The sequence below is a fragment of the Aaosphaeria arxii genome (assembly GCF_010015735.1).
Source record: "Aaosphaeria arxii CBS 175.79 unplaced genomic scaffold BU24scaffold_2, whole genome shotgun sequence".
NCBI lineage: Eukaryota > Fungi > Ascomycota > Dothideomycetes > Pleosporales > Aaosphaeria > Aaosphaeria arxii.
In genome coordinates, this window is record NW_022983475.1 from 3,056,649 (window position 1) to 3,083,326 (window position 26,678).

The following is a 26,678-nucleotide window of genomic DNA, read 5'->3' on the forward strand; positions in this document are numbered from 1 at the left end:
TGTGCTGCCCGTTCTCATGTCCTCTTTTCGAAAACAAATGCCACATTATTCATGCCCTATGCGGTGGCCTGAAAAGACAATGAAAACAACAAAATGTTCGGTGGAAGAAAGAATCAAATGGTGAGGCGCAACAACGGATGTCCTCCGGAAAGCTACTAGAAAAATGAGCGAATGGCTTGCGCGGAGGGTCTGGGTGAATGGCATAAACAAGCAAGAAAGCAACGTCCATATTCGCTCTCCGTTTCGACAGCACGAGCAGCTGTGCCCATGCTGCGAGAAAGAAGTGATTCCCTGTTATTACTTCGCTGTGAAAAGCCGCACGAGAGCTAGATATGCTGTCCGAAGAAGAGAAATAAGGATATGAAAACCAAGATGATGAAAAGTCCTCAATTCGTAACTAGACTCTGATTCGCTTGGAAGAAGAAAAACACGAGATACGGAACGATGTCTTCTGCCGGTTGGAGCGAAAAAAAATGCTCACGAGCTAAAGCCATATGTGCGACTATATCGAGCAATCCGAAATCTTATGGTCGCCCTTGGCTAGAGCTTGGAATTCTATGTAAGAGGATGCGCTCTGAAGGAAAATTGATACGCCCAAAGTATATGTTGAACCTTGCCGTTGTGGGATTCGCGGCTCCCTGTCGTGGGCCGAAATATGGTGGACGGTGGTGCTCATCATCATTATTTCAAGTTGGTGGTGACGGGCGACATCGTTGATTATGTTGGATTGATAATACGAATTCTCATCACTACTTCAAGTTGGTGGTGATGCGCAAAATCATTGAAAGTCTTGAATTCGATACTGCCATTGATCTATAGCCAAATTAAGAAGATCTTAGATCCGTTCTATGTATCCTACTTGTCTATTTATACCCCAGAAGTATTATTCAGGCAATCCAACAACGATATGGCCAATGCCTCTTGAAACGCAGGCCAGCATTTCAGTCTTCTGTTCGATCTCCGTAAGAGCCGTGCCTCTATGCTGCACCCTCCCACTCTTGACTGGAACTCTGCAAGTTCCGCAGTTACCTACTCCACAAGAGCTGCCGATATCAAAGCCGGCGTCTCGCATTACGTCCAAGAGCGATTGTTCAGATTCGACTTCTAGAGGCCCCTTCGTTTCATTTGAGAGGACGTCTACGGTAAAGGGGTCTCCTGTCGTGTCGGCGCCTTCGAAGACCTCGTAGTGTATCTCGTCTGAAGTCATACCTGCAGCGGAGGCTGCCTCGACAGTGCCATCAATCATACGCTGTGGACCGCAGATATATACATGGCTGTTCCAAACTCTATTCGTTAAGATGTCGGGGATGTTCATGCGCTGTCCTTTTGACTTGTCGTAGATGGTAACATCAGCACTGAAGCGTGACAGCAAATCGGTAAATGCAACCTCGCTTGCCTCTCTGACCGCATAATGAAGGTGGAAGGTCTGGTTGATGTTGCTGAGACGTTCCATCATAGCGAGAAAGGCTGTGATTCCAATGCCTCCTGCAATGAAGATGTGGTTCGACGCCATCTGATCTCTACTCATGCCGGCACCGATCGATGCTAAACCTATAGTATCCCCAAGAGTGAGCTTGTCGTGAATATACGTTGATCCTCCTCGGCTGCTGTCATCTCGGGCCACTCCAAGGACAAAACAATCTGTGTTCCCGCGGACGACCGAGTACGCACGCCTAAGTCCATTAGGAAGTTTGATATAAGCGTGGCTTCCAGCGTCGATTTTTTCAGGTGATTCAGATTTTCGCACTCGTTCCAGCTCAAGTCGCACTATCCGTGGTGTCTCAAGGCTTTTACTTTTGACTGTGAAAGGCACCCACGCTTCCGACCGCCTCGCGTTCTTGGATTGGATTTTCCTTAGTCTCTTAATGAAGACTTTCCTACACTCGTTCCCTATCACCTCGATCGCAGCAAGCTCCTCAGTGACAGCGTCATCCTTTGTATCACGATGTACGTAGTGATGCAATCGAGCGATCGACCATTTTGGCTGGGTCCGACGAACAATGCGGATTTCCATGCCCTCGTGTATCCACCCCTCCTCCTTCACGCGATAGTACCACCCCGTCTTAGCCTCTTGATGAGTACGCGGAGCAAAATTCTTGATGCCAAACCGTTGGTTCAGCTTGAAGCATGGTTGTCGTGGTAGACTGACTTCTAGAAGACAGCCATTCGCTCCACCCGTGAGAGTGGACCCGGCAGGTCCAATTCTTACGAGGTCACCGATGCAGACATTACTTTCGTTCAGACCGTCCGCTACAAAGTTCTCGCCAAAGCCTCCCGGGACAAACTTTGCAAGGATTTCTGGAGAAGGGTAGAGAGAATGCCAGAAGGAGTAGTTTGACGAGCAGTACTGGTGGATAGCCTTGTCAGGACCACCATGGAAGGTCAAGTCATGCTCGTCTTCGGAGAGACCAAGGGGGGAAACGTAGAGTTTTCCAGAGCGTAGTTGCTTGTCAATGCCACTGAGGACAGGACCGAATGGCCGGAGCTTAGAGGTTCGAATTTGCTCAAGGGTTGTTGGTGGTGGGATATCGATCGAGGAGAGGTCAATACTGGGTTGTGGTTGGGAGCCCATGGCCAATGAGGTGTGCCACACGAATGATGACACCTGATGTGTAGATAGATGAACTTTTTTTCTTGTCACAGTTGTAAGGTTGGGTCGAGTATTGACATTAGGTATTGTTTGATTGTGCGAAACAATATAGGCCTGTATCAGGAAAAGTATGCTAAAGGAAGAAGTTGTGAGCTAAAAAAAAATACGAAGAGAACTGCTGGCCTGTGTGATTCATTATTATATCTGCAGCGATCTGGAATGCATCGCTTTCAAAGCTTGAGGCTCTGCGCTAACAAAAGTCAACGCTAAGTACCAAAATTCCACTCGTGTGGGGAGATAGGTATGAGATTATTGGTAACAGAATGATGGAAAGAGATCGACTCGACCATTGAACGAGCGCCAATGAGCCACAAGCTGCGTTGTTCTTATAGGGATGTGTGAGAAAGTAGTCCAAATAGAATCTGCGCGGCCGTCATCGTAATAAGTACCCCGATCTGGTAAATTGGTACGAGTAGAACCAAAAGGTCACTATAGAATGTAAGCCGAAATATAGTACTGCGTTCTCTTAGAAGGGCAAGAGGTTAATCAAATAAGAAAAATGGTAATCAAGCATAAGCATAATAACTATATTCAAATAACTTCTCTTATAGATTAACCTAACACTGGCCATTCTGCCATAGATGATCAAGGGAGGCACTTTTCCTATATCCTAGCAGTAGTAATTATATCTATTGTTTGACGAATTACTCCTCAGAGAGAGAATTATAGATCGAAATATATGGAGATACTTGACGCCAAGGAGAAACTACCGAAAATACGTCATGTGATGTCTTCTAGTACTCGTATAAGCTCGCATTAGAAGTAAAGAAGCTTTCAACAATACAGGATAAATCATTTTACCTTTCTTACTCTCATTGACGTCGAAATGGCTTTCAGACATTCGAGACGCATAGCCCAAAGTTCTTTGCAACTGTTTCAACGCAATTGCTTCCCCCAATGTTCACGGAGATTTGCCTCGGCTGCGGCGAGCGGAGATGCAAGCAACCTCCCGCTCGCTGGTATTAAAGTACTCGATATGACAAGAGTGCTCGCTGGTGTATGATTACATTTGGAGACATGTTCGCCATAATTTCTAATACAATTACAGCCGTATAGTACACAAATTTTGGGAGATCTTGGGTATGCGATGGTAGCCCCAGTATGGCCTCCGCCGAGGTTAGACATATAGAGAAATGCCAATTGACATGACGACAGCGCTGAGATCATCAAAATCGAACATCCAACACGCGGAGGTAAGTGCTATTCACATTTATTGTAGACGACAGCCAGCTAATGTGAGTATGGTAAAAAGACGACACTCGAGCTTGGGGACCACCATATGCCAAGCATGTAAATGGAGATCATACGGATGGACCTGGGGAGAGTGCATACTATCTTGGTGTAAGCACACGTATCGAGCTAATTTCATTTCATACTTATAATGCCGTTCTACAGGTCAATCGCAACAAGAAATCCTTAGGACTCTCATTTGCCCATCCCGCAGGAGTTGACATTCTCCACCGGCTGGTGAAAGAGTGCGATGTACTTGTGGAAAACTATCTACCGGGGTCTCTAGGGAAATACGGCATGGACTACGATACCGTATCAAAGATTAACCCTGCTCTCATCTATGCCAGTATTACCGGATATGGCCAAACAGGACCATACAGAAACAGGGCTGGATACGATGTTATGGTAGAAGCGTGCGTATGCCATACATACACTTATATTGTAGACACTGACACGATTTAGGGAGTTTGGTTTGATGCACATCACCGGTTCCAGAGATGGGCCGCCTGTCAAGGTTGGCGTTGCTGTCACGGATTTGACGACTGGCCTATACACCTCCAACGCCGTCATGGCCGCTTTGTTAAGCCGCATGAAGTCTGGTAAAGGACAGCACATCGATGTTGCTCTCAGCGATTGCCAGGTAGCAACCCTAGCAAACATTGCTAGCTCTGCCCTCATCAGTGGCCAGAAGGATTCTGGTCGATGGGGCACTTCGCATCGTTAGTACTCCATGGAAGATTATGCCGACAGCTCTAACGTCATGTAGCATCGATTGTCCCTTACAAGGCATTCAAAACCTCGGATGGCGACATTCTTCTAGGAGGTGGGAATGACCGACTCTATGGAATCATCTGCAACCGTATTGGCAAGCCAGAGTACATCACAGACGAGCGATTTGTGACAAATGCTCTCAGAGTGAAGAACCGGGAGACATTGGAAGACTTAATAGAACAAGAGACACGCCAAAAGACCACGCAGGAGTGGTTAGACATACTCGAGGGTAGCGGCATGCGTGAGTGGTCCATACTGTTCGCCTCGTACGATGTACTGATATGAACAGCTTATGCTGCCATTAACGACATTCAGACTACTTTGAGCAACGAGCATGGTACGTTTGATCCTCCATCTGAGAAGCCACAGCAAGCTAACAGGCATTTAGTACTCGCGCGGGGAATGGTGCAAGAAGTTGATCACCCAGCCTGCGGACCCATCAAGCTCCTCAATACTCCCGTCAAGTATTCAGACTCCAAACCTGGTATCCGAACACCGCCACCAACACTGGGCCAACACACAGATGAAATATTGCAAGAGACATTGAGGATGGATAAGGAAGAGATAGATCGTCTGCGCAGCGATGGAGTTGTGGCGTAAGATGAATATTTTAGACATCAAAGAAGATAGACAAACTACTCCATAGAGTTTGTAATCCATAATTTGAGATACTGCTCCTTCGCCCTGCTGAAGACTACAAATAATCTCTATGGAATTCATGAAGGATCCGTACTTAGTCAGCGACCACGCACGGGCCACATGATACTCGGGAGCACTTACAGCTCTAACGTTCGTGATGTCGTTTATGCACAATCGAACCCAGTCGTGAAAGCTTATGGTGGATTTCTGGGACTCGCTGACCTGATATAAGCAATCGCATTCACGCGCTCTACACCATGAGCGCATCAAACCCGCCAAAAGATGGCGCCGGAGCCGTCAATCGCACATCCAAACCCGTGGAGATCGCACCCAAGCCCAGTCCCAGACTTGAAGCTGCTCCAGCTCCCACCTCCGCGCCGGCTCCCCAGCAACCTGCCGCCACAGATTCGACAGCACCGGTAGCGGCGCCAGCATGGAGGACTTCTGGTCCATCTCTTCCAGATAGTATGCCTACATTCAACGAGTACTCACCTGCGACTGCGGAGATATTGAATCGACTGCGCTCGAACCCTGGCGCTTCACTCGGAACCCTTGCTTTTGAGGCCAAGAGAGCAGAGGTGTTGCAAAGTTATGTGACGAGTGACAAATTACCGACACCGCCGCCGATCGCAAACAATGCGCGCAGAGGAAGAGGTGGGAGAATAGGGACGCCCAGTCAGTTGAAGAAGGATGTGTCTGCAAGCCCAGCGACAGCTCCTACACCGACAGCTGTGAGAGGAAGTGGACGGGGGAGGGGACGAGGTCGAGGTAGACGTGGTGGGCGTGGTGGGAAACGGAAGCGATCTGAGAGTGCGGATGATAGTGATGTAGGCTGCAATCCGAGGACATTCCAGTTTGAATCCGGATTAACATATAGCAGAACGACTCCGATATCTCTTCGTCATATACACCGCTTCCTACGCAGACAAAGTCTGGCCGTAACGTGAACAAACCCGTCGCCTTTGTGCCCACTCTCCCAGAACCATCACCAGCCGTGAAGCGACGACGATCGACGAAAACGATCCTTGCGGCGCAGTGCAAGGTGTGCCATAGAGGCACCGACCCGGGCAATAACCGCATCGTCTTCTGTGATGTATGTACCACTGCATACCATCAGTACTGCCACAACCCACCGATCGAGAACGAAGTCGTGAACGTTCTGGAGAAGGAATGGTTATGTGGACCATGTCAGCGTTCAAAACAGAACGTGGTGGAGGGAACAGAAGACCTGGTTAGCGGAGAAGGCCTGTCCATAGACGAGGTATGGCCCATAACGACACAAGCATCGATTTCAATTATACTTACACAAGTCCAGAAAAAAGCATATCTTTCCACACTATCACAACCACAACTTCTATCCCTTGTATTGCACGCTACAATACGCCATCCAGAACTTCCCATCTTCCCAAGTAACATCGAAACTCTCATAACGAAACTACCGAAAGTCACGAATGTGTCAAGCACGAACGCCGCAATGACAAAACCAGACCAACAAGCGCCGTCAGTATCTCGATACATACAGCAACCCAACACCAGCACCACGCCCGCAGCAAATCCAACGCAAAACGGCCTCCCTACACCCTCGAAACCCAACAACAACAACAACTCCCGCCCGCCCCCTCCCTCAAACTCTCAAAACTCGACATCCCCAGACCTGGACCCCGCAGAAGCCCAACTCCTCGGCGAAATCCCCAACCAACCCAAATCCGCAGCACCAGCACCAAAACCCACAATCCCCCTACCCTGGTCCGGAGCCCCCAAGCCACTCCCCGCCACAACCGTAGACAACGCGCACCTCTTCACGCTCCCCAAAACCCCCACCAACGAAGAGGAAGACTACGAAGAAGACGACGACCCGCCCGCGCACTACCCGAAACCCGGGAATGGCCTCGCAAGGACGATGCGGCCCGAGAGCGAGGACCTGCAGTGGCTCGTCGACGACAACTTCGAGGTCTTTAGTCACCACCACCACACGCCGTTCAAGATCGGCGACGATGACGACGTCGACGACGAGATCGACGTCGATGGCATGTGATGTGATGCAATGGCACCTTACGTACCGACTCGAACAGGGTCTGTGGGTGTGATCATTCTTGGGCGTTCTTTCTTTTCTACATATGCTGGGCGTTCACGGTCGGGGATACGGCATTTTTCCAGGGAGGTATACAGGCGGCGTCGAGGTTTCTTAATCCCTTTTTTTTTTTCTCCACTACCGACTGTCTGTCTACGTGGCGGACAGGTCTGGCGTTGTCACGGGTGAAGAGGCGGGCAGGAGAAAGCACTCATTGCTTCTTCCGCTGCAATCACCCTTGTTATTGCATCATGAACCTCAGAAAGCGGCAGCGGGACGGACGCGAACGGGCAGTACAATACATGTACGCGGACCTGTAGGAAGGATGGATGTCGAGGCAGCTAGGCTGAAGAACTCATGTTTCCCTAGCATGAACGATACGAATTGTGGAAAGAATGAAGGAGGAAATAGCAGGAAACGAAAAGGGAATGTCAAAAAGGGAAAAAAAGGAAAAAAGGTCCATTCGTAGTATCATTACCTACCATGCCTCTATTAGGTACCTACCTTATTAGCTATTATACCAATTCATCATTACACATACATTCACACATCACGCATTCAAACCACGAGTTTTTCAATATGTATATTGTTATTTCAGAGTAACCTAAGCTAACCTGACTTAAGTCAAGCCAAAGCCGAAGCCAAGTCGGTTACTCTCTTCGCCATTCAAATCCGGCGGATGCGCCTTAAGGGCGCGAGCGCATACGCAGCTCTGCTATGTGTAATTTTTTTGTGAGGTTTGTCTAATTGTGTTTTCATATGTTCGAGTCGAGTCGTTTTGCGGGTAGATTCCCATCGACTGGCTGTTGTGCTCCGTGTCCTTGATGTCGAAGGAAGGTCATTGTCCTTCGATTGGTATTGGGGAAAAGTAGTGTACATGAAGGGGAAAGGGGGGCAATGGGGGATTGGGTATAGTGGTTCGTGAGAAAAGCAGAGACTCCGATGGTGTGCATTTGTTTGGAACGCCGAGGCGATGGATGAGGTTGTTCCCATTCACCATTCCCGATGAGGTGAATGGAAGTTGGAAAGAGAAAGGGAGACGGAAGGAGAGGAAACGCTGAGGTGGGGTATGAGGCAGAAAGCAGAAGTCCAAGGTGACTATAGGAGAAGACAAGAAGCAAGAGGAGAAAGTCAAAGTGTCCGATGCGAGATGGGTGGATAATCAAGTGGCCAACGGGTGACCAAGTGCAGACTAGACCAGTGTACCTGAATGTGCAAGAGACTCCAGGGAAGAAGCGAAGTGATACACCCAAGACCCAAAGAGCTATGCATGATAATCCAGGTTTAAAAGTCGTCGTCGTAGTTGTACTCGTCCTCCTCGTAATGGCCGGGATCGATGAAGTTGCCCTCCTCGTCGTACTGGTCGTTGTAGTCCTCTTCGTACTCTTCTTGTTCGCCGTGGGCCTCGTTGTATGCAGCACCGGCAGCAGGTTCTGGTTGTTGTTGCTGCGCCGACAAATCGGGTTTTTGGCGCTCCGAGCCGGATGAAGCTGCTGGGCTTGCACCAGTAACGTTCGCTGCTGCACCTGGTGTCTCCTCGCCATTCTTACCGACGAGGTTCAAGAGCGCTGCATAGTCTATGTGCTGGGAGAATTTGCTGCCCTTGGCGCGCTCCTGCATCATGAGTGTTGCTGCCTCGGCAGGACCAGATACCTGCCTGCCTTGGAGCAGACTACCATCGCCCATCTGGCGGTGTCGACGTTTCTGCTTCTGCTTCTGGCCTTTGTTCTGCACTTCTTCGAGTTCTTTGGCGAGGTTCTTGCGCTGTTGTTCGCGGAGCCAGTCTTCGTTCTCCGCGACCCAAAGACGTTCCTTGATGCGTATTTCGTCGGGAGTATTGAGGCAATTCATAACTTCTTCATCGTGCTCGAACTCGTCCTCTTCGATGTCTTCGGTCTCGGGGATGTTATTGTCTGGCCTGTGTTCAGACGCAATGGCGGTGGCTTTCGCGCCAGCGGCGACAAGGATCGGATGGGCTTCGTTGTCTTTGAAGACCTTAAAGATTTTGTCCCATTCGACCAAGCTCTGGGATACTTCTTCTTCGAGATCCGCCTCTATTTCGAGATCCTCGTCAGGAATGATGATGGGCTCGCGTTTCTTCGGCGGTCGGCCGCGTCTCTTCTTCAAGGGAAGGGGCTCAATCTCCTCGTCATGTTCCACTGCGTCCGCGATGTCTTCTAATTCCAGCAAGTCTGCATCACCCGGCACGTCTGGAATGACGAATCCGTCCTCGTCTCTTCGAGGTTCTCGAGAAGACGATGCTTCACTGTCTCCAGTTGACTCGGCGCTATTGTTTGGGGTCTTGCGTTTCTTGCGCGTGCTACGCCTTTGTGGTTCCGATCCTCCGGCTGCGTCCTCGACTCCGCTGTAGTCGATGTCATCGTCGCCGTCGGAACCCTCATCTTCACCCGATGCTTGCCGAAGCTTCTTGCGTTTTCTCTCTTCTTTCTGCTCACGGCGCCAGATAGAGGGTGGCATAATCTCATCCTTGACCCGTAGCCCAAACTCTCTGAACTGGTTCACAGTCAGCTGAGAACTCTTAGTCTGCTTGAATTCGTAGAGTCGCTGGTTGATCGTCGAGTCGGCCACCTTGACAACATAGACTACCTCACGAACGGTTCGACGGTAGTTGTTCATTCTCGCAGCCAGGATGATGCAAGCCCCGCAAAGACCGGCGGGTTGACGACCCTGAACCATCCAATCTCGCTTCATTCGTCTCAAGATCTTGCAAGCATCTTCGGCGACGCGGTAGGCTGCTTCCTCAAACTCAAGTTTACGACAGAACTTCAGCATCAATGGTTCGATCTGCTGGATGGTGACCATGCCCTGGACGTTTTCGGGATCCTCCATCATGATTGTCTGCAGGAATTGCTTGTACGTGTCTCCGAGCTTCCAGACGTTGACTTGGATCTTCTCCGAGAGGTCCATGAGGAGAAGAGTATTATCCGGCTGCCTGCGCGAAGCCAGGTATATGGCTATGCTGAGTTAGCGTATCTCCAAATGAGCTGCTTAGAAGCTCTCTCACAAATAGCTGCCACGTTTCGAACCCGTCGACCTTGCACAAAGTTATGAGACAAGGCAAGCTTGTACAGCGAGAAAGCCTGCTCCTCGATATTGAGTCTAATGTTCATGGCTCCGCAGAGCTTCTGAATCTCAGACTTTCCCTTCCACTCGGTCTGCTCTCGGCTTGCTATGCCTCCAAGACCTCTAGCGGTTCCTCCCATGGTATTGGCGTGACGTTGGTTCTCTCCGACAAAGGCACCTGGTATGACTCAGCCTATGCATCTTGCCAGAAGTTGGCAGGCAAAACACCACATACCTTGAACAACGGCACCACCAGCTGCATTTTCACCAAAGGTGACCTCGGAGACAATGTTGCTGTCACTAGAGAAGATTCGACCGCAGCTGTAGCACAGAGTCGAGCCATCGTCCTCGATGCTGATCTCCTGCGAATCGCAGCAGACATATTTCTTGGGTTTCGCGTTGGCGTTGGAAGAAGGCGCGGTGAAGTTGGGCCTCGCGGAGGGCTTGTTGCGGGTCGCAGTGTAGGTAGGCACGGATCTGAGGTCGAATTGTCAGTATCGCATCCAGAAATCTTCTACAGGAAGAGCGAAGGACTTACGCGGGGTTGTTTAGAGATTGCAGCCGTGGGGCTTTCACCCTCGGGACTGTAACTGGACCTGGCATTATTGTAAGTTACACATGAATCAGGTTGATTTGTGCGTTTGTAAACAACGCGCGGTGCGGTGTGTGGGGGATTTGTAGGGATTGTGATTCTTTCGTCCTCGAGTACGTGAAGGTATTCAAGTGATTCTAAGGTTTAAGCGGGTCTCACGTGACTATTCGGGAGTCGGGGTTGACACTTTTTGGTGGGGCCGTGCCAAGAGATAAACCTGCGCTAAAGATGTAAGCGAGAGCCGACTTGGCTCCACAGTGAGAGATCAAGCGAGGGAACGCTAGACGAACCAAGTGAGAGGAGGGGGAGTGAACAGGGAGGGAGTGAAGGTGATGGAGTGAACAAACATGTCAAACAACAGTAGTCAAGTCGAGTCCCATCAATTCACCCAATGCAAAACATCCCAATTCGTACAAGTACGCTAATACCTATCTGGCATCTACCTTGACCCGAACCAGCCATCCTGCGAGCTCCCACTCTCTCTCTACCTTTCGCCTTTCACCCAGCAGTGAGAGGAGAGGGACACGACTGCTCTAGCCAGAACCTGCGCTCCGTGACCAAACTGTACTGTGTATGACTTGTAGCCACGAACCACATGTCATTTTATTTGCTTCGAGAGATGATTCCTGATGATCCGAGAGACTTCGAGTGATGATGGAGTTCTATCGCATTGAGGATTCCGTATGCTCTCCACTCTCTCACATCTCACATCTCCGATATCCCCATAACCCGCGAACCGCAAACCGCATGCGAGGTACCGGTACCTCGTAGGCTGCGTGCGGACTCGACACCCGCGAGTTGATTGTCTGCGGTCCTTTTCGCTCGTCATCACACGTGCCTTGCTATTGGTCCAGTCTGGCACTCCAATCTTAGCACACGGGTCCCTTGCCTGTGCTGGTGCTGCCCTGTCCGTCCTTCCCAGCCTCCGTCCAAAAGTATGGCGTTAGCCTGGCTCCCTCCACCTCCCTCCCCCCCTCCCCGCCGGCTTGCCTTGCTCTGCTCTTGCAACCCCATCTCACCTCCTCAACCTCATCCCATCACTCTTCAATCCCCTTTTCCATTCCCACACTCCCCATACCCCATCACAACCCATCATGTCTACCCGCAAGAGAAAGCAAGAGGCCGAGGAGGAGGAAGAGCTCCAAGCACTTCCATCCGACGAGGAAGAGAGCGAAGAGGAGTAAGTAGCACCCGTCCTCCTTTGACGTCATGTCTTCATACCCATTTTCCTCCCAACGTCGCCAATACCCAAAAGCACCTCAATTGCGGTCGCTTTCCATCGTTATATCGAACTGAAGCTTCCATGTCGCGTGTCCGAGCTTCGTTGTGGCTGCGCGAGCTGCTTCAGTGACAGCTTCCAGCCTGCTCAAACCAGAAACTGGACACCAGACACATCCAGCCTTGTCGATTTTCTTCTTCTCCCCGTGCCTGTCGTCGTGTGTTCATGCTCTATCAGGATCGCAGGTTGCGTCTTCGATTCAAATTGATTCTTCCTTTTCCGCTTTCCCGCGCTTTTGTTGAACTGATTACTCCGTACTGCTTGTGTATATGTGTTCGCGTGGCACAAGGCTGACGAATGTGTCCTCCCAGATACCAAGAGTCTGAAGGATCTGCAGCCTCATTCGATGATGAGGATGAAGAGTCTGCGGATGAGGAGGCTCCCCGTAAGTGACATGCTTGTACCGTCCCATTGCGACATCTGACACCTTGCCTATAGCCCCCAAGAAGAAGACAAAGGTCACCAAGGAAGGTGGTGACGATGACGAAGAGGAAGAAGAGGAGGAAGAGGAGGAAGCCGAAGTCGAAGAAGAGGACGAAGACGAGCCTCCAGTCGAGGACGAGGATGCCGATGAGGATGCCAATGGCACCACAAAGGCACCTGGTGCTGAGAAAGATCGCGAAGTCAAGCCTACCAAGGCTGATGATGCAGTCCCAGTCGTTGCCGACGGCGACGAGGAGGATTAAAATATGTTGTTGTCGAGCCGTTGACTTCAATGTATGATGTTTTGCCGGATGTATGTAATGACTAGTAACAACGACGGGTTGTTATGATTAGACAAATGTGCGAGCACTGGTCTATCTTCAATGGCACTTTGATCAGACTGCAACACAATTGCTTTAATGTGTGAGAGTCGACTAATTGTTGAAGTCGTTAACTCCGGTGACTTATCCGCGCATGATATCGACCGCCGCGTGTAATTTAAGTTGCACTTCTACTTACCATTCGCCAGGTCTTTTCGAACGATTCGTCGTCCATGATATAGTACGATGGCTTGCGTTCATTGATTGGCGATGTCCATCGGAAGGTTCCGCAGCAGTGAGCTATGTTGAAGCCATGAGATCTACTAAATTGTTACGTTGTGCGTGGATCCACTACGAGCCTGTGGCTTTTGGCACCCCGTAAGTTAAATCGACCACTTCAAAGAAACGAGTTCGAGAATCAGTGTCTGCACTGGCCAACGATCGTACTCGTACTGCAGGCTTCGATCGCCGCATGCGGAAGCAGGAGAATCCCGTCCCGTAGTGGACGGAAGCATCGGTCCCACGGAAGTTCCGACCACGACGAGTGATGATCTCGACCACTGCAAAATGACCACATGCCCCCATATCTCCTGAAAATTCCGAGTAGATGGTCGTGAGGCTGAGATAGTCTTATGGTTCACCGGATGTGTTCTGGAACCTTTTGATGGTCGCCGTTCAATTCAGGTGGACCGTCGGTAGGCAGCTCCTGGAATGCGGTTTTTCTGAGATGTTTCCTGTCTAATCTTGTGATATTGATCTCGATAGATCCGGCAACAATAACTAGTTTACGTCAGACCGGTGGCATGAATTGGGTTGGAAGGCTCTTGCCCGTATGCTAGATGGAATAGACCAAGCAGGTACTAAGACTGTGACAATCGATTCTTTGCGTTCTTTCCTTAGGCGATTCCATTCCAATCCACTGTCTCCATTACTTTTAAAAGCGGAACACAGTGTTATCCAAGGCACTTTGGATCGAATGCCGCGCTGTTGGGTCGTATTTCGTCGTTGTCATTCCTTTCGCCACGGCTGTAGACTGGTGTGGATATCCTCTATCTCGATCTGTCAGTGGCGATCGTTAAAGTAGCACCATATGCTGGACTCATGATCATTTCATCTCTGTATATCAGTTCTGACACGGTTTTCCGGTTTCCAAACGAATGCTCCTGCATAAATCATTCATTGCAACCTCCGCCTTGAATTGCGAACACTTCGGTGGATGAGAAAAGGAAATGAGCTGCCTCTCATCGCCATAGGTGTCACTGCAACCCTTTTTGCGGTACAGTATCCGTGATAGTGTTTTGGAGCGAAGAGTAGGGAAAGTTGACCAGGCGGGGTGGATGTTGTTCTTGCTTCATTTAATGGAAGGCGCGTCCCATGATATCATGGGCATTTTTCCGGATAGTGCAGGATCAATCATAGTTTTGAATTTCCAGTGATTTTATTTTTTCCAGACATATAATTTCATCTTAGGATTCATCGAAGGTGAGTATCTATTTCGGATAGGGGAGTTGTCTCCCTGTACCACGCACGCGTGTGTATTTGTTGCAGAATGAAAGTTCGATTCCAGACCTGAGGCAAGTCAACATCGGTATAATTACTAGGATAACTCGGATACAGATACTTGACATGTAGCTCCGGTGATTAGAGTGAAAATACCATCCCAATTTTTTATCACAGCCAGAGCTTGGTCTAGCTCAGGTAGACACCTCATACATGTGTTGAGTGGAAAACAAGACTAATTGATTCAAGGATCAATTGACTACATTTGCTAATGATTGCTGCAGTTACTGATACTCAGCACACAGTAGCGCTTTTCCTCGAACATATATTCAAGTGCTCAGAACGTGCTTGAGCCGTATGATTGGGCCAGCATCGTCGACACATGATCAACAACTGAAAACAACCTGCCAACGCATCGAAATAACTCCAATGTTCTTCCAAAGCGAATCATTATTGAATGCGGCAACAGCGGCTTTCTCTCTTTTCCATCTCGCCAACGCACTCGCCAGACCTGCTCAAAACTTTTCGACGACTGCAGCAGTGCTATTATGCGTCATCACTGGGTTTCCTTATCTCGCTCGCTTGACAATAACGCTCATCACTCTCTCTATTAGGAAAGATTTCACCACTACCACTTTTGCTACTACAGTACTACTACTACAGGCATGTCTCATCTCATGGGGCCCCGGAAAACGAGAAATAGAGACATTCGCCATGCCGATCATCTCGCAATCGCCTCGAGGTCTCGCAGAACTGTGAAGCCGCAAACCTCTGGCGCCACCAACATTCCGATATCGCAATTCCGAACAGCTGTAAGATCTGCAAACAAGTTCCATGCCTACGAAGACGATAACGGTCGTTGATTCGGGGAGTCGCAATTCTCGAAGTCTCCGTCTTTCGGCGGGGACAAGAAAGTCTCCATAGCGATGTTTGTCGCTCGTGCGGGGTTCTGCGATCTGATTCGTCGATAGACCTGAGACCTCTCTGCTCATCGCTACCTCATGGATACTTACCTTTCCCTATCTACGGATAACGCGGATTGCCCATTTGAGCTGTATCGACGTTCTAAACGTACTGTATCTACTCGTATACAGGCGTGCGACACAGATAGATCTCACTCCGAGGCCTCTACTGCAACTATGCGCAACACAGTAAGCCCTTACACTACGCCTTCCAGCGTCTCGGAAACGCCATAGACAATAGCGACCCCGACCTGCGAAGGGACCCTTTTCTGCCCTCGAGATAAGATTGTGGGGTAGAAGGGAAGGGTACCAAGGTCGAGTAGGGCCCTGTAGAGTGCGACACCGCAAAGGATGGTTAACGGTACAGCTAAACCTCCGTACTGAAAGGATTCGATGGGTACATGCTAAAGTCTCACCTCATAGCCAGCTTTCCTCCCGGGCTATGGTAGACTCTAGGTACCTACCCGTACCCATTCGCGGAAATTGCGAACTCGCACGAGTAACCGCAATGAGGAAATAACGAGATTTGGGGGGAGAGTTCCAGTAACCGAGAATCAAGTGCTGTTTGACGGATCTTGGTTATCTCCTCTTCCAGAATAACAGGTATTGGATGTCAAGGAATGGTTGGAATGTACCCTGTATGATGTAGAAAGGTACATACAGTACATCATTATTATTGGGGTTGATCAACAAACAACGTCAATGTCGTCATCCAACCAATCCACCATCACACTTGGAAGTGTAGATAGTCGTACTTTGGACTCGGACATATGCTATCAATACCTCCGTCTCGATTAAGACATCCCTCTTCGGTGAGACACGGCGTATCGTACAATCAACCAATTCCTCGTCGCATGTGAATTGATATGCGCAGGTTAGTAATTCACCACCGGTCCTGCGAGACCTCAAACAAAAGTTTCCATAATCTCTCCTATTCAGTTATCAGCCCCTACCCACTAGCAAGATTGATTCACCCAATTCCAATTAATGCAATCTCCATGATCCTCTCGTACGATCGAAACACGCATTGTCCAAATAATCAGCACCTTGAGATAGTTAGGAGCTGGGTAGCTATAGGTAGTCAAGCCACAGCCAGTCAGCTCCGCCGCAGCAGCCCCCATACAACAAACAACACCACTTGCCATTCCGAGCAAAGTGCTCTCCACTCCCAGCTACGCCTCACTATAACCACAACGCCAGCACAGCAAAGCACAGGACGTGTACATGCCAAATGTACCTCCGACCCCCGACCCGTGGAGGCGCATCATTACTAGCATTAATTCCAAATGCACTGTCTTTTCCCACTGTCCAATCTCGGTAATGGAAGGGTAAGTTAGATGGAGAGGTAGTATCGGACAGGCGTCCGCAACGTCGTCCGTCTGCCATAAGCACAGCACACAGCACACATCAAGCGCAATAGGAACACTATACGAGCGAGTATCACAGCGCAGAGAAACCAACATCCAGCCAGTTCAGCCAGCAAACCATCACATCAGCGCATTGTTTCAAAGTATCCCGCCCCTTCCCTTGCCTCTGTCGCCTTCAAATGCTTCGGGGCGCTTGATGATTCCATCTTTGTCGTATCATTATTGGTCGCTTTTATGCGTTCAATCAGCCAGTCAGGTAGACTCAAGTACTGTGATATATTTTCATCGGGTTTGTGTTTCGAGATTCTTAGATAATGCCAGTTGTGCATCGTGTTTGTGTGGTGGTGATTGTGAGTGGATGGTGATTAGTTCGGGGTTCCGTTAAGGGAAACATTGAGCCTCACATCTTCCTATTTGGCGATGCATTCAATCGCACTTGAAATCCATCCATTTCTTTCCCACATACTCTGCCAGCGCACCACCATCACCATCAACAGCCGTGACAATAACCGTCCAGCTAACGGCGGCCGCTGTGCCGCAATCCCCAATACCCCCCAATTCATCCTGTACCTCTGCATCTGCATCTGCATCCTCAATACGATGGATTGGATGGAATGTCCGACATCAACTCTGGGGAAACGCACACAGTATGCCCCATCCCCCACAACCCACCACGGACTTAAACGCATCCAACCCACTATATCCACACGCCTATCGCGAACGCGCCGCATGGACGTGTATATGTATATATGTACCACCATTGGCACCATCCATCCAACCACTCACTCGGTCGGTCGGTCGGCCGGCCTGTGCCTGTGCCTGTGCCTGGCTGCAAAGTGCCACGACGTCAATCATCAGCACATCAATACATGCATGCTTATATCTATACCCACGGGGATAGGTAAACCCCAAACCCCGAAGGCCAGGAACACACCTACCCGAGCGATTGGATATTACAGGCACGTACATACGTACGGATATCTCGATAGAAAAACCCTCCCACCATCCGTAGATGTGTAGGTTCCCTCGTGGCTGTCGTGGGTTGAGTATTACATCAGCCCCCAAACCCAGCGCAAAGGGTCTCCCCTGTCCTTTCTACCCAAAGATCTATGGAAGAGAGAAACTAGAAGAAAGGCAAGGGCAAGGGTGAGGAAGAACAGCAAAGTCCGAGATCTGAATCTTTGAATCTCGAAAGCTGAGCTTACTGTGATGTGCCTGAGATGGCATACCCTGTGCCATGTGCCACGGCCCCTGTAGAGCGAACGTCGTGCCTTGCATGCTGGATGCGTGCGTCTTAGTAGAGTGGTAGAGTAGAGTAGATAGGGACTCGAGTGTGAGTGTGTGTTTCAGGACGACATGCTGGCGGGCGGGGTAGTGCACTGTTTGCGCCTGCTGGTGTTGTGTTTTTCTTTTGATAGTAGTTAACTGTACAGTTGGTTGGTATGTATGTATGTATGCGTTCATGCATGTACGCCTACATGCGTGCGCATGGTGATACTATATGTTGACAACGAGGCAAACAAGGCAAAACATCAAAAGGAAGACGCGGGGTTTCTGAAACTCTGCATTTCAAAACAGCAGTCTTCGGGCAGCGAGAGAGTCGAGTATGCAGTTGAAGGAGGGACGTTGGGGAACACGGGTATCTGGTGTTGTTGATATGGTTGTGTACGTACGCTGTAGGTAGTCGCAGGACGTGCTGTGATTCGCGGGGATTGGTTGGAGGGAGTAGGGAATGGGAATGGGGAATTAGGAAGTGGATTGGATTGGATTCGATGGGATGAAACGAAACGCAGAACGCGCAATACTGTGTCGTTCTCACGAGATGAAACCAGCAAAGGAAGGGATCTGGTATGGAAACTATTTGGGGTCTTGTTGGTGGTTTGCGGGGATGGACAATGATGGATGATCATTGTTCGGATGGGGAGTATTCGCTATCTTCCGAGAGTACGGAGTATGTACCTACTATCAGATAGGATAGATACTCGTAGATGTTTCGTTTCGTGTGGATGATTGACCACTCGCTTGCTTTACCTGCTTGCTTGATGACTAGATTCTTTTGTTGGTGGACGTTTTATCCCGTACGAGATAGTATCTAGAAAAAGATCAACACCCAAACGTTGGCGTTTCGTTTTGTTTCGACTTCCTGACGAAGTCCGTAGGCCAACGCCCCATGCCATGTTCTTCTCAGCAGGACGGTGCTGCAAATGGGCAATTCAACGTCAAACCCACGAACCCCACCACCGCGCCTCAGCAATCAGGCAAAGCAAATGACCCATCAATGCAAGCGAGCGGGCAATGATCATCAAACACCCGCAATCACAAAGCCTCTGTTTCGTCCCTTCTGCGCTGGTCTATCAGAAACATCATTCCAATTAGTTCCAAGTTCCCATCATGCGCCTCGCTTTGCCGCGGGACCATCCAAGAAAACCGTCGCAAGCATCACTACAGTGACCACACACACGCACCCCGTGGCCTCCGACCCTCCACGTGCGCCCTTCAAGGTACTCACTCACTCACATCACGAATACGTACTCACGATGTACGGCACCCATCGTCCTCGTACCACGATCGACGAGTCCCTTAACTTCCCGAGCGGGCGGCGGAAGCATTTGAACCCCGAGCTCGAGGGGAGAAGGACGGGATCTGCTGCGCTAGTCTTCGTCCCGTGCTATGAGACTTTCGACGTGAATCGAAGCGAATAGTAAAATGAAAGATCTAGAAACGTGATTGTTTTTTTCGTCCGAGCAGCCAGTCTGGCTCGCCCGAGGCCAGCTGGAGCTGAAGCTGAGGAAGTAAAATTGCACAGCTACGTGTAGACAAGCAAAAGCGAGCAGGCCAGAACTTCCATCGAGTACTCCCTTCACGCGGCCCCCTCGCTCCCGCCGAGAAAAGGACATGACTCCCACTGTGCAACTATCGTGAAAACTATCGTGAACCTTTCATAAACTATCAAGCCACACCCGCGCCCAAGCGCCACATATTTTTAACGAAAGCCCATCGAAAGCCGAATTCAATCAATCTACTAGAAAACTTCAACTAACTAGCTCCCCTATTTCGCTGGTCACAGGTTCGTTAATAGTTTTTTTCAGTACTTTCCTCGCTTCTCTTCCCTCAAGAAGAAACTTACCTTCCCAAGGCGAGTTTATCCGCTTTTAGCACAAGTACCTACATCGTGGGATTTTCGTCTTTTCTGTTTTCCGGACGATCGGAGTTCAAGACCTCGGATTGGATTTCCAACCCTACGAACCCTACGATGCAAAATCTAGAGTACCCTAGTAGTGGGGGGGGATTTCAAAGCACAAGAATGGTGCAATAGCAGTCACGATGTTCTTCACGACTTGAATTTTGATTATGGCTGAGTAATTCACCGTTGAGCATGATGCGCATACTGTGAAAGTCCTTATCGCGATCTGCTCGCTCATCATACGCCTTACCTTCGCACTCACATGCGCAGGCAAGTCGTAGATAACATCGTAGATTAGATAGCCACACACTACACACACACACACATGCAATATCTCCCTTTAATTATTATTTATCAGTCGTTGGTAAATGTTGGTCAGGCAAAGCCGCAAAAGGGCGGTCAGCCCACATGCCGTGCAGCAGTGTGCAGCAGATGTGCAGATGTGCATATTTGCTGCTGTGCTGTTCCTAGCTCGCTGCGTTTCGTTGTCTCGGGGCTGTGATTGGAGGGGTTTAATGGGTGTCGGTGTGCTTGCGCTGGGCTGGCTGGTTCTTCGGTTTCGCTTGGGAATTGTGGTTTTTGCGCTGGTGGGGGTGGTCGGTGAGTGTAAGGGAGCGCAGCGAGCGGGCGGAGGGTAGCGGATGGTGGGTGTAGATCAGGTGCCATTCTTAGTCCGAGGTCGTGCGGTTGTTTACTCCGAACCTCTGTGGTGGTTTTCCGGTGAGCGAAGTGACTGTCATATGCATGCAATAATGATTCACGATGATTCACGAAGAGAAGAGTAGATGTTTGAGTAAATTGTTTTGATTGTTTTTGGATTGGTTTTGCTATTCTAGTGATGATGGGAGTCTCTACCATTTTCACACACACTGTGTGAAAGGGAGATCTCATACCATGCTTTGATGTTCCCGTGGTGTTGTATCCTCCATGATTTTTCCTGTTCCTGATTTCCCGTATGACAACACCAGTCTCCATACAATTGGAGACGAAAATGAAATAGATAGATAGAGTAGAGATCATCGCTAACCCCAAGGGTTGCGGAATTCCGGATTCCAGTTCGTAGTGATTTGGATATCTCGTAAAGACAAAAAAGAAAAAGGCGGTCGTCGATAAAGTGGTATCCCGGATAATAAAAGAAAAAGATGCAATGCTCTCGATGATGAATGTCGCTGTGATAAAATTCGCTCGCTCGCTGGAAAATGCTCAGATCATTAAACAAATCGTAAAAGGTCGGTTTATGGTTTTGGTCGATTCGAGGCCAAAAGAAGAAAGGGGCCTAGTAGCTTGTAATGAGCGGAGCAGCAGCGACGCGGGGGTCTTGTATCGAGCCGAAGAAGGAGTCTTTGGCGTAGTACGATGTCGTGAGCATTGCCTCCTTGTCGGAGAATTCCATGGTGGCTTGCGGTGGGGAGACGGGAGGGGACTCGTCGTCCGACTCCTCGTCGTGGACGAGCTCGGGTGGTGATTGAGAGGGCACGCGAGTGAGGGCGAGGTCTGCGTCGTCCTCGAGGTCATCGTAGATATCGTCCTCATCCTCCGACTGGTCGTCGACCTCGGTGGTGGTGATCTGGACGGGTGCGGAGACGATGTGGCGGGGGAGGTCGACCATGTCGAAGTCGCCGTCCTCGTCGTAGTAGTCGGATTCAGAGTCAGAGTCGGACTCGGAGTCGTCCTCGTCGTCGGCGAGGGCATCAGCCCACTGGATGTGACGAGCCTCCTCGGCCTTGGAGGCCTTGCGGACGGTGTTGTTGAACCACTCCTCCTGCTTCCTCTCGGCCTCTGCGAGCTCGAGCATCAATGAGTCGAGGAGGTTGGCGTGTCCGACGAGAAGGCGGAGGTCGTGATCGGGCCTGCATGCCTCCTTGCCCAGCTTCGAGCGGGCGGAGGCAGCAATGTAGTAGGTCTGGGTGAGAGACATCTTCTGCTTCTTCTGGGGTGGGGAGGAGAAGTAGTGGGAGCGGGTGGTCTCAGCAGAGATGGGTTCGAATTGTGTTTGAAGGCGGAGGTGGGATGTGGAAGGCATGTTTGCTAGGTTATGTATGGGTATGGTGTTTGGATGTGTAGGCAGAAAAATAGATGCCTGAAAAAAAGATGTGAGTCAGTAACTCTAGTTATGGTGGAAGATTGTGTGACTGGACTGGGAGCCACGAACCTAATGCAGGAGCCAATAAGAGGCAGGTGATCCGAGCTATGGATTCTTGGGGTGACGATGAGGTCCAGTGTTGATGTTGGTAGTCGAGGTATGTTTGATAGACTGTTGTAGTAGTGTTGTAGTAGTGTTGGTAGTAGTGTAGTCTTGTGTGTCTTTGGATGTGTGTGGGTTGGAAATCTGGATGAGGCCTGAACGGGAGGGCTGAGTGTTCTTTAATGTTTTTCGACACGATGGAGCGAACAACGACGTACGAGGACGACCACGCAGTCAGTTTGTCCAGAAATCCCTGTCCAGTAATGCCCGAGATGCCGCGCTCGGATACTTGTCGAAGTTAAGCCCGTCAAGGTCCGTGGGAAGCGGTCAAAAAAGACGAACGAATCTACCTAAGCACCTAAGCAACCAGGTTACCAGGTTAGAGACACGCTAATGGACTAAACAAGGGGACGATGACGGGACCAGGGTATGTGGGATCAACCTTGCAGATGGATCAAGACTGACTGTGGACAGTGACTGACGGTAAACGTATGCCTTGTTGGTGTCAGTCATCCTCATGGCCATAGTCACATTCGTCTATTACAGTCACACTCTCATTCTCCCTAATTCCTAATCCCATTCTCCGCTACGTCCTAGCGCCGACAAAACATTTCGTACACGTTCGGCCGATTTTCACCTTAACGTTGTCTCTCCCCCTCTAAGCAAGCCACTCCCACACCCCTCGGCCTTAACCATCATTGATTCTTCTAATCATCATCTTCTCTCCTCCGGTCTGCGTCTGGTCTGGTTAGAAATAATCTCATGATGAATCATCCATCAATGCCCACTAACATTAACGCCGTTTGGGCTGGCCGTTGTCACCCATCCATCTTGCTCTCTCTCCCCCAAGAATCCCATGTGCAAGTCGACTGCGAGTAATCATATCCATCCCCCCCAAATCTTGCTCACTAATACCAAGTTGATGCTACTCGATTATCGATGTACTTCTATTGCATCATTGCATCATGAATATTCAATGCATGCTGTTTTCTCTTGTGCACACCCCTCCAAGCATTATTCCGTGATGATGACTCTTTCCACTATATTGATAACCACCTCTCTCGAGTGGGGGAATGTGACATTGAATCGAAATCTTGTGTGTTTACTACCGCATCGAGTAGATGCTACTCATTCCCAGTCACAGTGAGCTGGCAGTGCTGTGCTGCGCTGGGCTGGGTTGGCGGTGATGGCGCCCGCTGGCAGTAGTGGGGATGGGGGGGCTTGCCAGCTGACATTCAGCCACGCAACCAAACAAAAAATCCCATTCCCTCTCGCGCACAACTTCGCTCTCTCGCATAATCCCTAGGAAAGTGGTTAGGGTCGCAGAGTCGGCGCTCGGATGCCCCGGTCCCCTTCGCCCTTTCGCTGTTCCTGTAATCTATGTTTTCTATTCCCAAGGGCTATCTTAGGCTATCCTAGGCTACTGGGAAAACGTTTGGTACGTATCCGGGGCGCTCGGCCTCGTCAGTTGCGCCTGTTCCGATCCACCACCAAAGAGAACGAAACCTCGCATTTGTGATCTTTGCTCGCACCAGCACAGGCTCAAGCAGCCTCGGAAGCCAATTCCTGCTCGGAACCAAGTTTGATACAGATTTCATGTGCACGATGATGTGATGCTATATTTTTTCCGCATCGTGGATATTTCTCCAGATGCTGCATGTTCTACTCTATTGCATTCGCAAGCTGTTACTGTCGTAGGATGGACGGACGCGCACGCCTGTGGTGGCATTGTAGATACATACGATAGCCTTCCACGCGTAGCCCTCCAGCCTCATATCGCGACCTTGACCAGAATGCAGAAAGCATCGCGAAAGTGCGAGAATTCCGTAACCTAATCTCCATGGAGTTGCTGCCTGTTCCTGAATTTGTCTAGTTAGTGGTTGTTAGGGATGACGACGAAGGAAGTGGACGAACCGAACCCATGTCCAAGAATAAAACGTCCCCCCAAGACCTCGCACTGTGTTCCGCAATAGGACTAGCGCGGGACAGAGAGGCTCGGACGAACCTAGAGGACGAAGCGAAAAGGCCGCCGGTGGACAAAATAGTGAACCGAATAACAAATACATGTAACTACATCCATACAACAAGATGATGCTAACTAAGAACAAAGGGATGATGCGATAGGACCGTATTCAAGGGTTCGACTCATCTCTCAATTCACATCACTCATTGGACCGTTAGCTATTCCTGCTGGTGTCAGCCTTGTATTCTGGACTATTGTCCTGAAAATACATTCCGGTGTCTACAGGGTCCTGTACCGTACGAGGTATCTTGCCTGTAGATAGCTCGTACGGTGAGGCTGTTGCGGGCAGGGCAGGGTAGGGCAGAGCGCAACACGGCGTCTCGGGGACTTATTCGTCCCTTTTTCGTTCCCTTCCCTTCCCTTCCCTTCCCCATACGAGTACAACAACCCCTCTCGTTATGTTTCCATTTCTCTCCGGTGCTCGTTCGAACTTCAACCGGGTGCGAGACACGTCCGAGACTTTCCATCTTCATGCCCGCATTGCATTGCCAGTCATCATCACCGTTCAACAAGAGTGAATTACAGTTTTATTATTCCCGGATGATGATGATGATGCAGATAGGAATTGGAATAATTCAGAAACACATACTAAAAGCTGCCCTCAGCACCAACATCACCACATCCATCCATGACTCCACATCTTCCAAACACAAAAGTCTCCAACTGCATCCCAAACTAACCAATCACCCAATCCATCGGAGATACCATCAACTTGATAATTAATCCAAATATCCATCCCATTCCATTCCAGTCATACACATCGGAAAAGCCACACTCACCTCCCACCCACCTAGTCAATTAGCCGCAGATCATCATCATCAGGGTCCTCCTCCCCCACCGCCGTTCCCTTTGACTCAAAAGTCGCGACCGCCAAGACCCCGCTCCCCCAAAGCTTACAAACTCGAAGGGCTGAACCCTCGCCATTGGCTACTTTGGGGTTTTCTTTCCCTTTTGGGGTTAGTGATGCTGTTTTGCTTGATAATTCACGACTTCTGACAAATGCCCTCGACGGTGGGATGGCCAATGAGGGTGCGAGATGGGAGGGATGGTAATGTCATCCCGTTGGAAGTACCATTGCTTAACGTTAGGGATGCGATTTGTAGGGTTGGGGATTCTGGACCGTGAGGCTGAGAGTGCGAGATGTACGAGGGAGGAGTTGAGTATCGTCATTTTATTGCGTGATTGACTGCATGGCTTGATTGTGTGTATTTGTGATGTTGGATTCTGTTGTATGTATTTCTCATCCATCTAGAAAGCTACATACGATATCCTCCAGAGTCCATACGATTAACAATCCCCATACCGCTTCAACATCGCCGCAACCTCAACTAAACCACGCTCAACCTTCCCCTTCGTCCCTCCCTCCATCATTCATCTCCCTATAATTAGCAATCCCACCAACTTCCCATCCAGTACATCCATACATCCATCGCATCAACATAGCACATAAACGGCGCACCCGAATAATCCGGGGGAGGCTATATGGGGGGAGGGCATACACATACCCAATCCGACATAGGCCAATTGAGCCACAGAACGCCATGGTCAATGTAAGGACCAGCACCTAACGCCTAAGCTGTGGATGGGATTTTTCAGCCTCATTGCTCGTTGTTGCCCGTTTTCGCCGAGAGGGATTTTGTAGGCAATGGAAAAGGGAGAGAAGGTGTTGCGAAGCGGGATATCGTGGGTACGGTATCGGTATGTGATGAGGCATCGTACAGATTGAGTGACCCATAGACGGAAAAAGGTACTCAGGTACATACTCTGTAGCCTCAAATCCAGACCAAAGGGTACAATATCCACAGCCCTGGGTAAGCTGGTAGGTAAACAGGCCTGGTCCCCTATCCCCCATTGCTCTGACTTCCGCATTTGGTTCGCGCTGGGGGGTTACCTTCAGCTAGCCAAGAGTGGTCCAGCCAGCCCTACGGTATGTATCGTGGCTGGACACTCGCGACGTTGCACTCACCTAACTACCCAGCATATTGTTTAGGTAGATGCGACACGCCCACGTATCATGCCATGCCCATACCGCATGTCGCGAAACACACAATTCACCGTGCATGAGTGTTGCTCACCGCCAGGCCCTGCGGTCGCGAGGCTGCTGCGGGCACTCACCGCTCGCTCCGGGTGATCGGTATGGGATGGGATGGGACAGTGCAATTAAGGTAAGGTGCGGTATCGGAATGTATGTTGTGGACAAACAACGAACATCAATAAAGACACTTCCTTTTTGTTCAAGATTTGTGGAGTTCCGCGCACCGCGCCCTGGGGATTGGGACGGTTTGCTCGCTCGCTCACTCACCGCTGTCGGGATGGAGAATGTAAGGAATTTGACAAATACCCCAATGATCGATTCATCCATTCATGCAAAGTAAGAGGAGGGTTTGAATGTAAGGTA

The 26,678-nt window shown here is 49.9% G+C and overlaps 8 protein-coding genes across 8 annotated transcripts; 4 read left to right on the plus strand and 4 right to left on the minus strand.

The window, feature by feature from the left end:
* Window positions 1-813: 813 nt before the first annotated feature.
* On the minus strand, window positions 814-2,976 carry BU24DRAFT_123296 (vanillate O-demethylase oxidoreductase). The gene has a single exon (XM_033520916.1). It carries the CDS (start codon window positions 2,570-2,572, stop codon window positions 884-886), a length of 1,689 nt encoding a protein of 562 aa, XP_033387937.1. The 5' UTR covers window positions 2,573-2,976; the 3' UTR covers window positions 814-883.
* Window positions 2,977-3,436: 460 nt separating this feature from the next.
* On the plus strand, window positions 3,437-5,286 carry BU24DRAFT_419202 (caib/baif family protein-like protein). Its single transcript, XM_033527160.1, has 9 exons — window positions 3,437-3,647; window positions 3,699-3,730; window positions 3,806-3,843; window positions 3,903-3,991; window positions 4,046-4,293; window positions 4,343-4,599; window positions 4,647-4,892; window positions 4,941-4,988; window positions 5,040-5,286. Exons 1-9 carry the CDS (start codon window positions 3,477-3,479, stop codon window positions 5,249-5,251), a joined length of 1,341 nt encoding a protein of 446 aa, XP_033387938.1. The 5' UTR covers window positions 3,437-3,476; the 3' UTR covers window positions 5,252-5,286.
* Window positions 5,287-5,547: 261 nt separating this feature from the next.
* On the plus strand, window positions 5,548-7,325 carry BU24DRAFT_459257 (uncharacterized protein; the record flags this gene model as incomplete). The annotated part of the gene is made up of 3 exons (XM_033531710.1): window positions 5,548-6,117; window positions 6,171-6,551; window positions 6,606-7,325. 3 exons carry the CDS (start codon window positions 5,548-5,550, stop codon window positions 7,323-7,325), a joined length of 1,671 nt encoding a protein of 556 aa, XP_033387939.1.
* Window positions 7,326-8,645: 1,320 nt separating this feature from the next.
* Window positions 8,646-11,048, minus strand: BU24DRAFT_459258 (uncharacterized protein; the record flags this gene model as incomplete). Its single annotated transcript, XM_033531711.1, has 4 exons — window positions 8,646-10,336; window positions 10,387-10,623; window positions 10,681-10,922; window positions 10,984-11,048. The coding sequence occupies 4 exons, from the start codon at window positions 11,046-11,048 to the stop codon at window positions 8,646-8,648; spliced, it is 2,235 nt and encodes a 744-aa protein (XP_033387940.1).
* A 726-nt stretch (window positions 11,049-11,774) lies between these two features.
* BU24DRAFT_123369 (uncharacterized protein) lies at window positions 11,775-12,592 on the plus strand. Its single transcript, XM_033520917.1, has one exon. It carries the CDS (start codon window positions 11,975-11,977, stop codon window positions 12,386-12,388), a length of 414 nt encoding a protein of 137 aa, XP_033387941.1. The 5' UTR covers window positions 11,775-11,974; the 3' UTR covers window positions 12,389-12,592.
* A 4,986-nt stretch (window positions 12,593-17,578) lies between these two features.
* Window positions 17,579-18,198, minus strand: BU24DRAFT_419211 (uncharacterized protein). The gene has a single exon (XM_033527161.1). It carries the CDS (start codon window positions 18,164-18,166, stop codon window positions 17,996-17,998), a length of 171 nt encoding a protein of 56 aa, XP_033387942.1. The 5' UTR covers window positions 18,167-18,198; the 3' UTR covers window positions 17,579-17,995.
* Window positions 18,199-20,379: 2,181 nt separating this feature from the next.
* BU24DRAFT_123385 (uncharacterized protein) lies at window positions 20,380-20,797 on the plus strand. Its single transcript, XM_033520918.1, has one exon. It carries the CDS (start codon window positions 20,441-20,443, stop codon window positions 20,708-20,710), a length of 270 nt encoding a protein of 89 aa, XP_033387943.1. The 5' UTR covers window positions 20,380-20,440; the 3' UTR covers window positions 20,711-20,797.
* Window positions 20,798-20,859: 62 nt separating this feature from the next.
* Window positions 20,860-22,534, minus strand: BU24DRAFT_365180 (uncharacterized protein). Its single transcript, XM_033524266.1, has 2 exons — window positions 22,225-22,534; window positions 20,860-22,152 (listed from the first exon to the last, which is right to left on the minus strand). The coding sequence occupies exon 2, from the start codon at window positions 22,093-22,095 to the stop codon at window positions 21,349-21,351; it is 747 nt and encodes a 248-aa protein (XP_033387944.1). The 5' UTR covers window positions 22,096-22,152; window positions 22,225-22,534; the 3' UTR covers window positions 20,860-21,348.
* Between the last annotated feature and the right edge of the window lie 4,144 nt (window positions 22,535-26,678).

Coding starts and splice junctions, on each gene's coding strand:
- BU24DRAFT_123369 (XM_033520917.1), top strand. CDS start 11,975: ATGGCGTTAGCCTGGCTCCCTCCACCTCCCTCCCCCCCTCCCCGCCGG.
- BU24DRAFT_365180 (XM_033524266.1), bottom strand. CDS start 22,095: ATGCCTTCCACATCCCACCTCCGCCTTCAAACACAATTCGAACCCATC.
- BU24DRAFT_123385 (XM_033520918.1), top strand. CDS start 20,441: ATGTTGGTCAGGCAAAGCCGCAAAAGGGCGGTCAGCCCACATGCCGTG.
- BU24DRAFT_123296 (XM_033520916.1), bottom strand. CDS start 2,572: ATGGGCTCCCAACCACAACCCAGTATTGACCTCTCCTCGATCGATATC.
- BU24DRAFT_419202 (XM_033527160.1), top strand. CDS start 3,477: ATGGCTTTCAGACATTCGAGACGCATAGCCCAAAGTTCTTTGCAACTG. Junction 3,648..3,698: donor TGACAAGAGTGCTCGCTGGT/GTATGATTACAT, acceptor ATACAATTACAG/CCGTATAGTACACAAATTTT. Junction 3,844..3,902: donor CGAACATCCAACACGCGGAG/GTAAGTGCTATT, acceptor TATGGTAAAAAG/ACGACACTCGAGCTTGGGGA.
- BU24DRAFT_419211 (XM_033527161.1), bottom strand. CDS start 18,166: ATGCAAGGCACGACGTTCGCTCTACAGGGGCCGTGGCACATGGCACAG.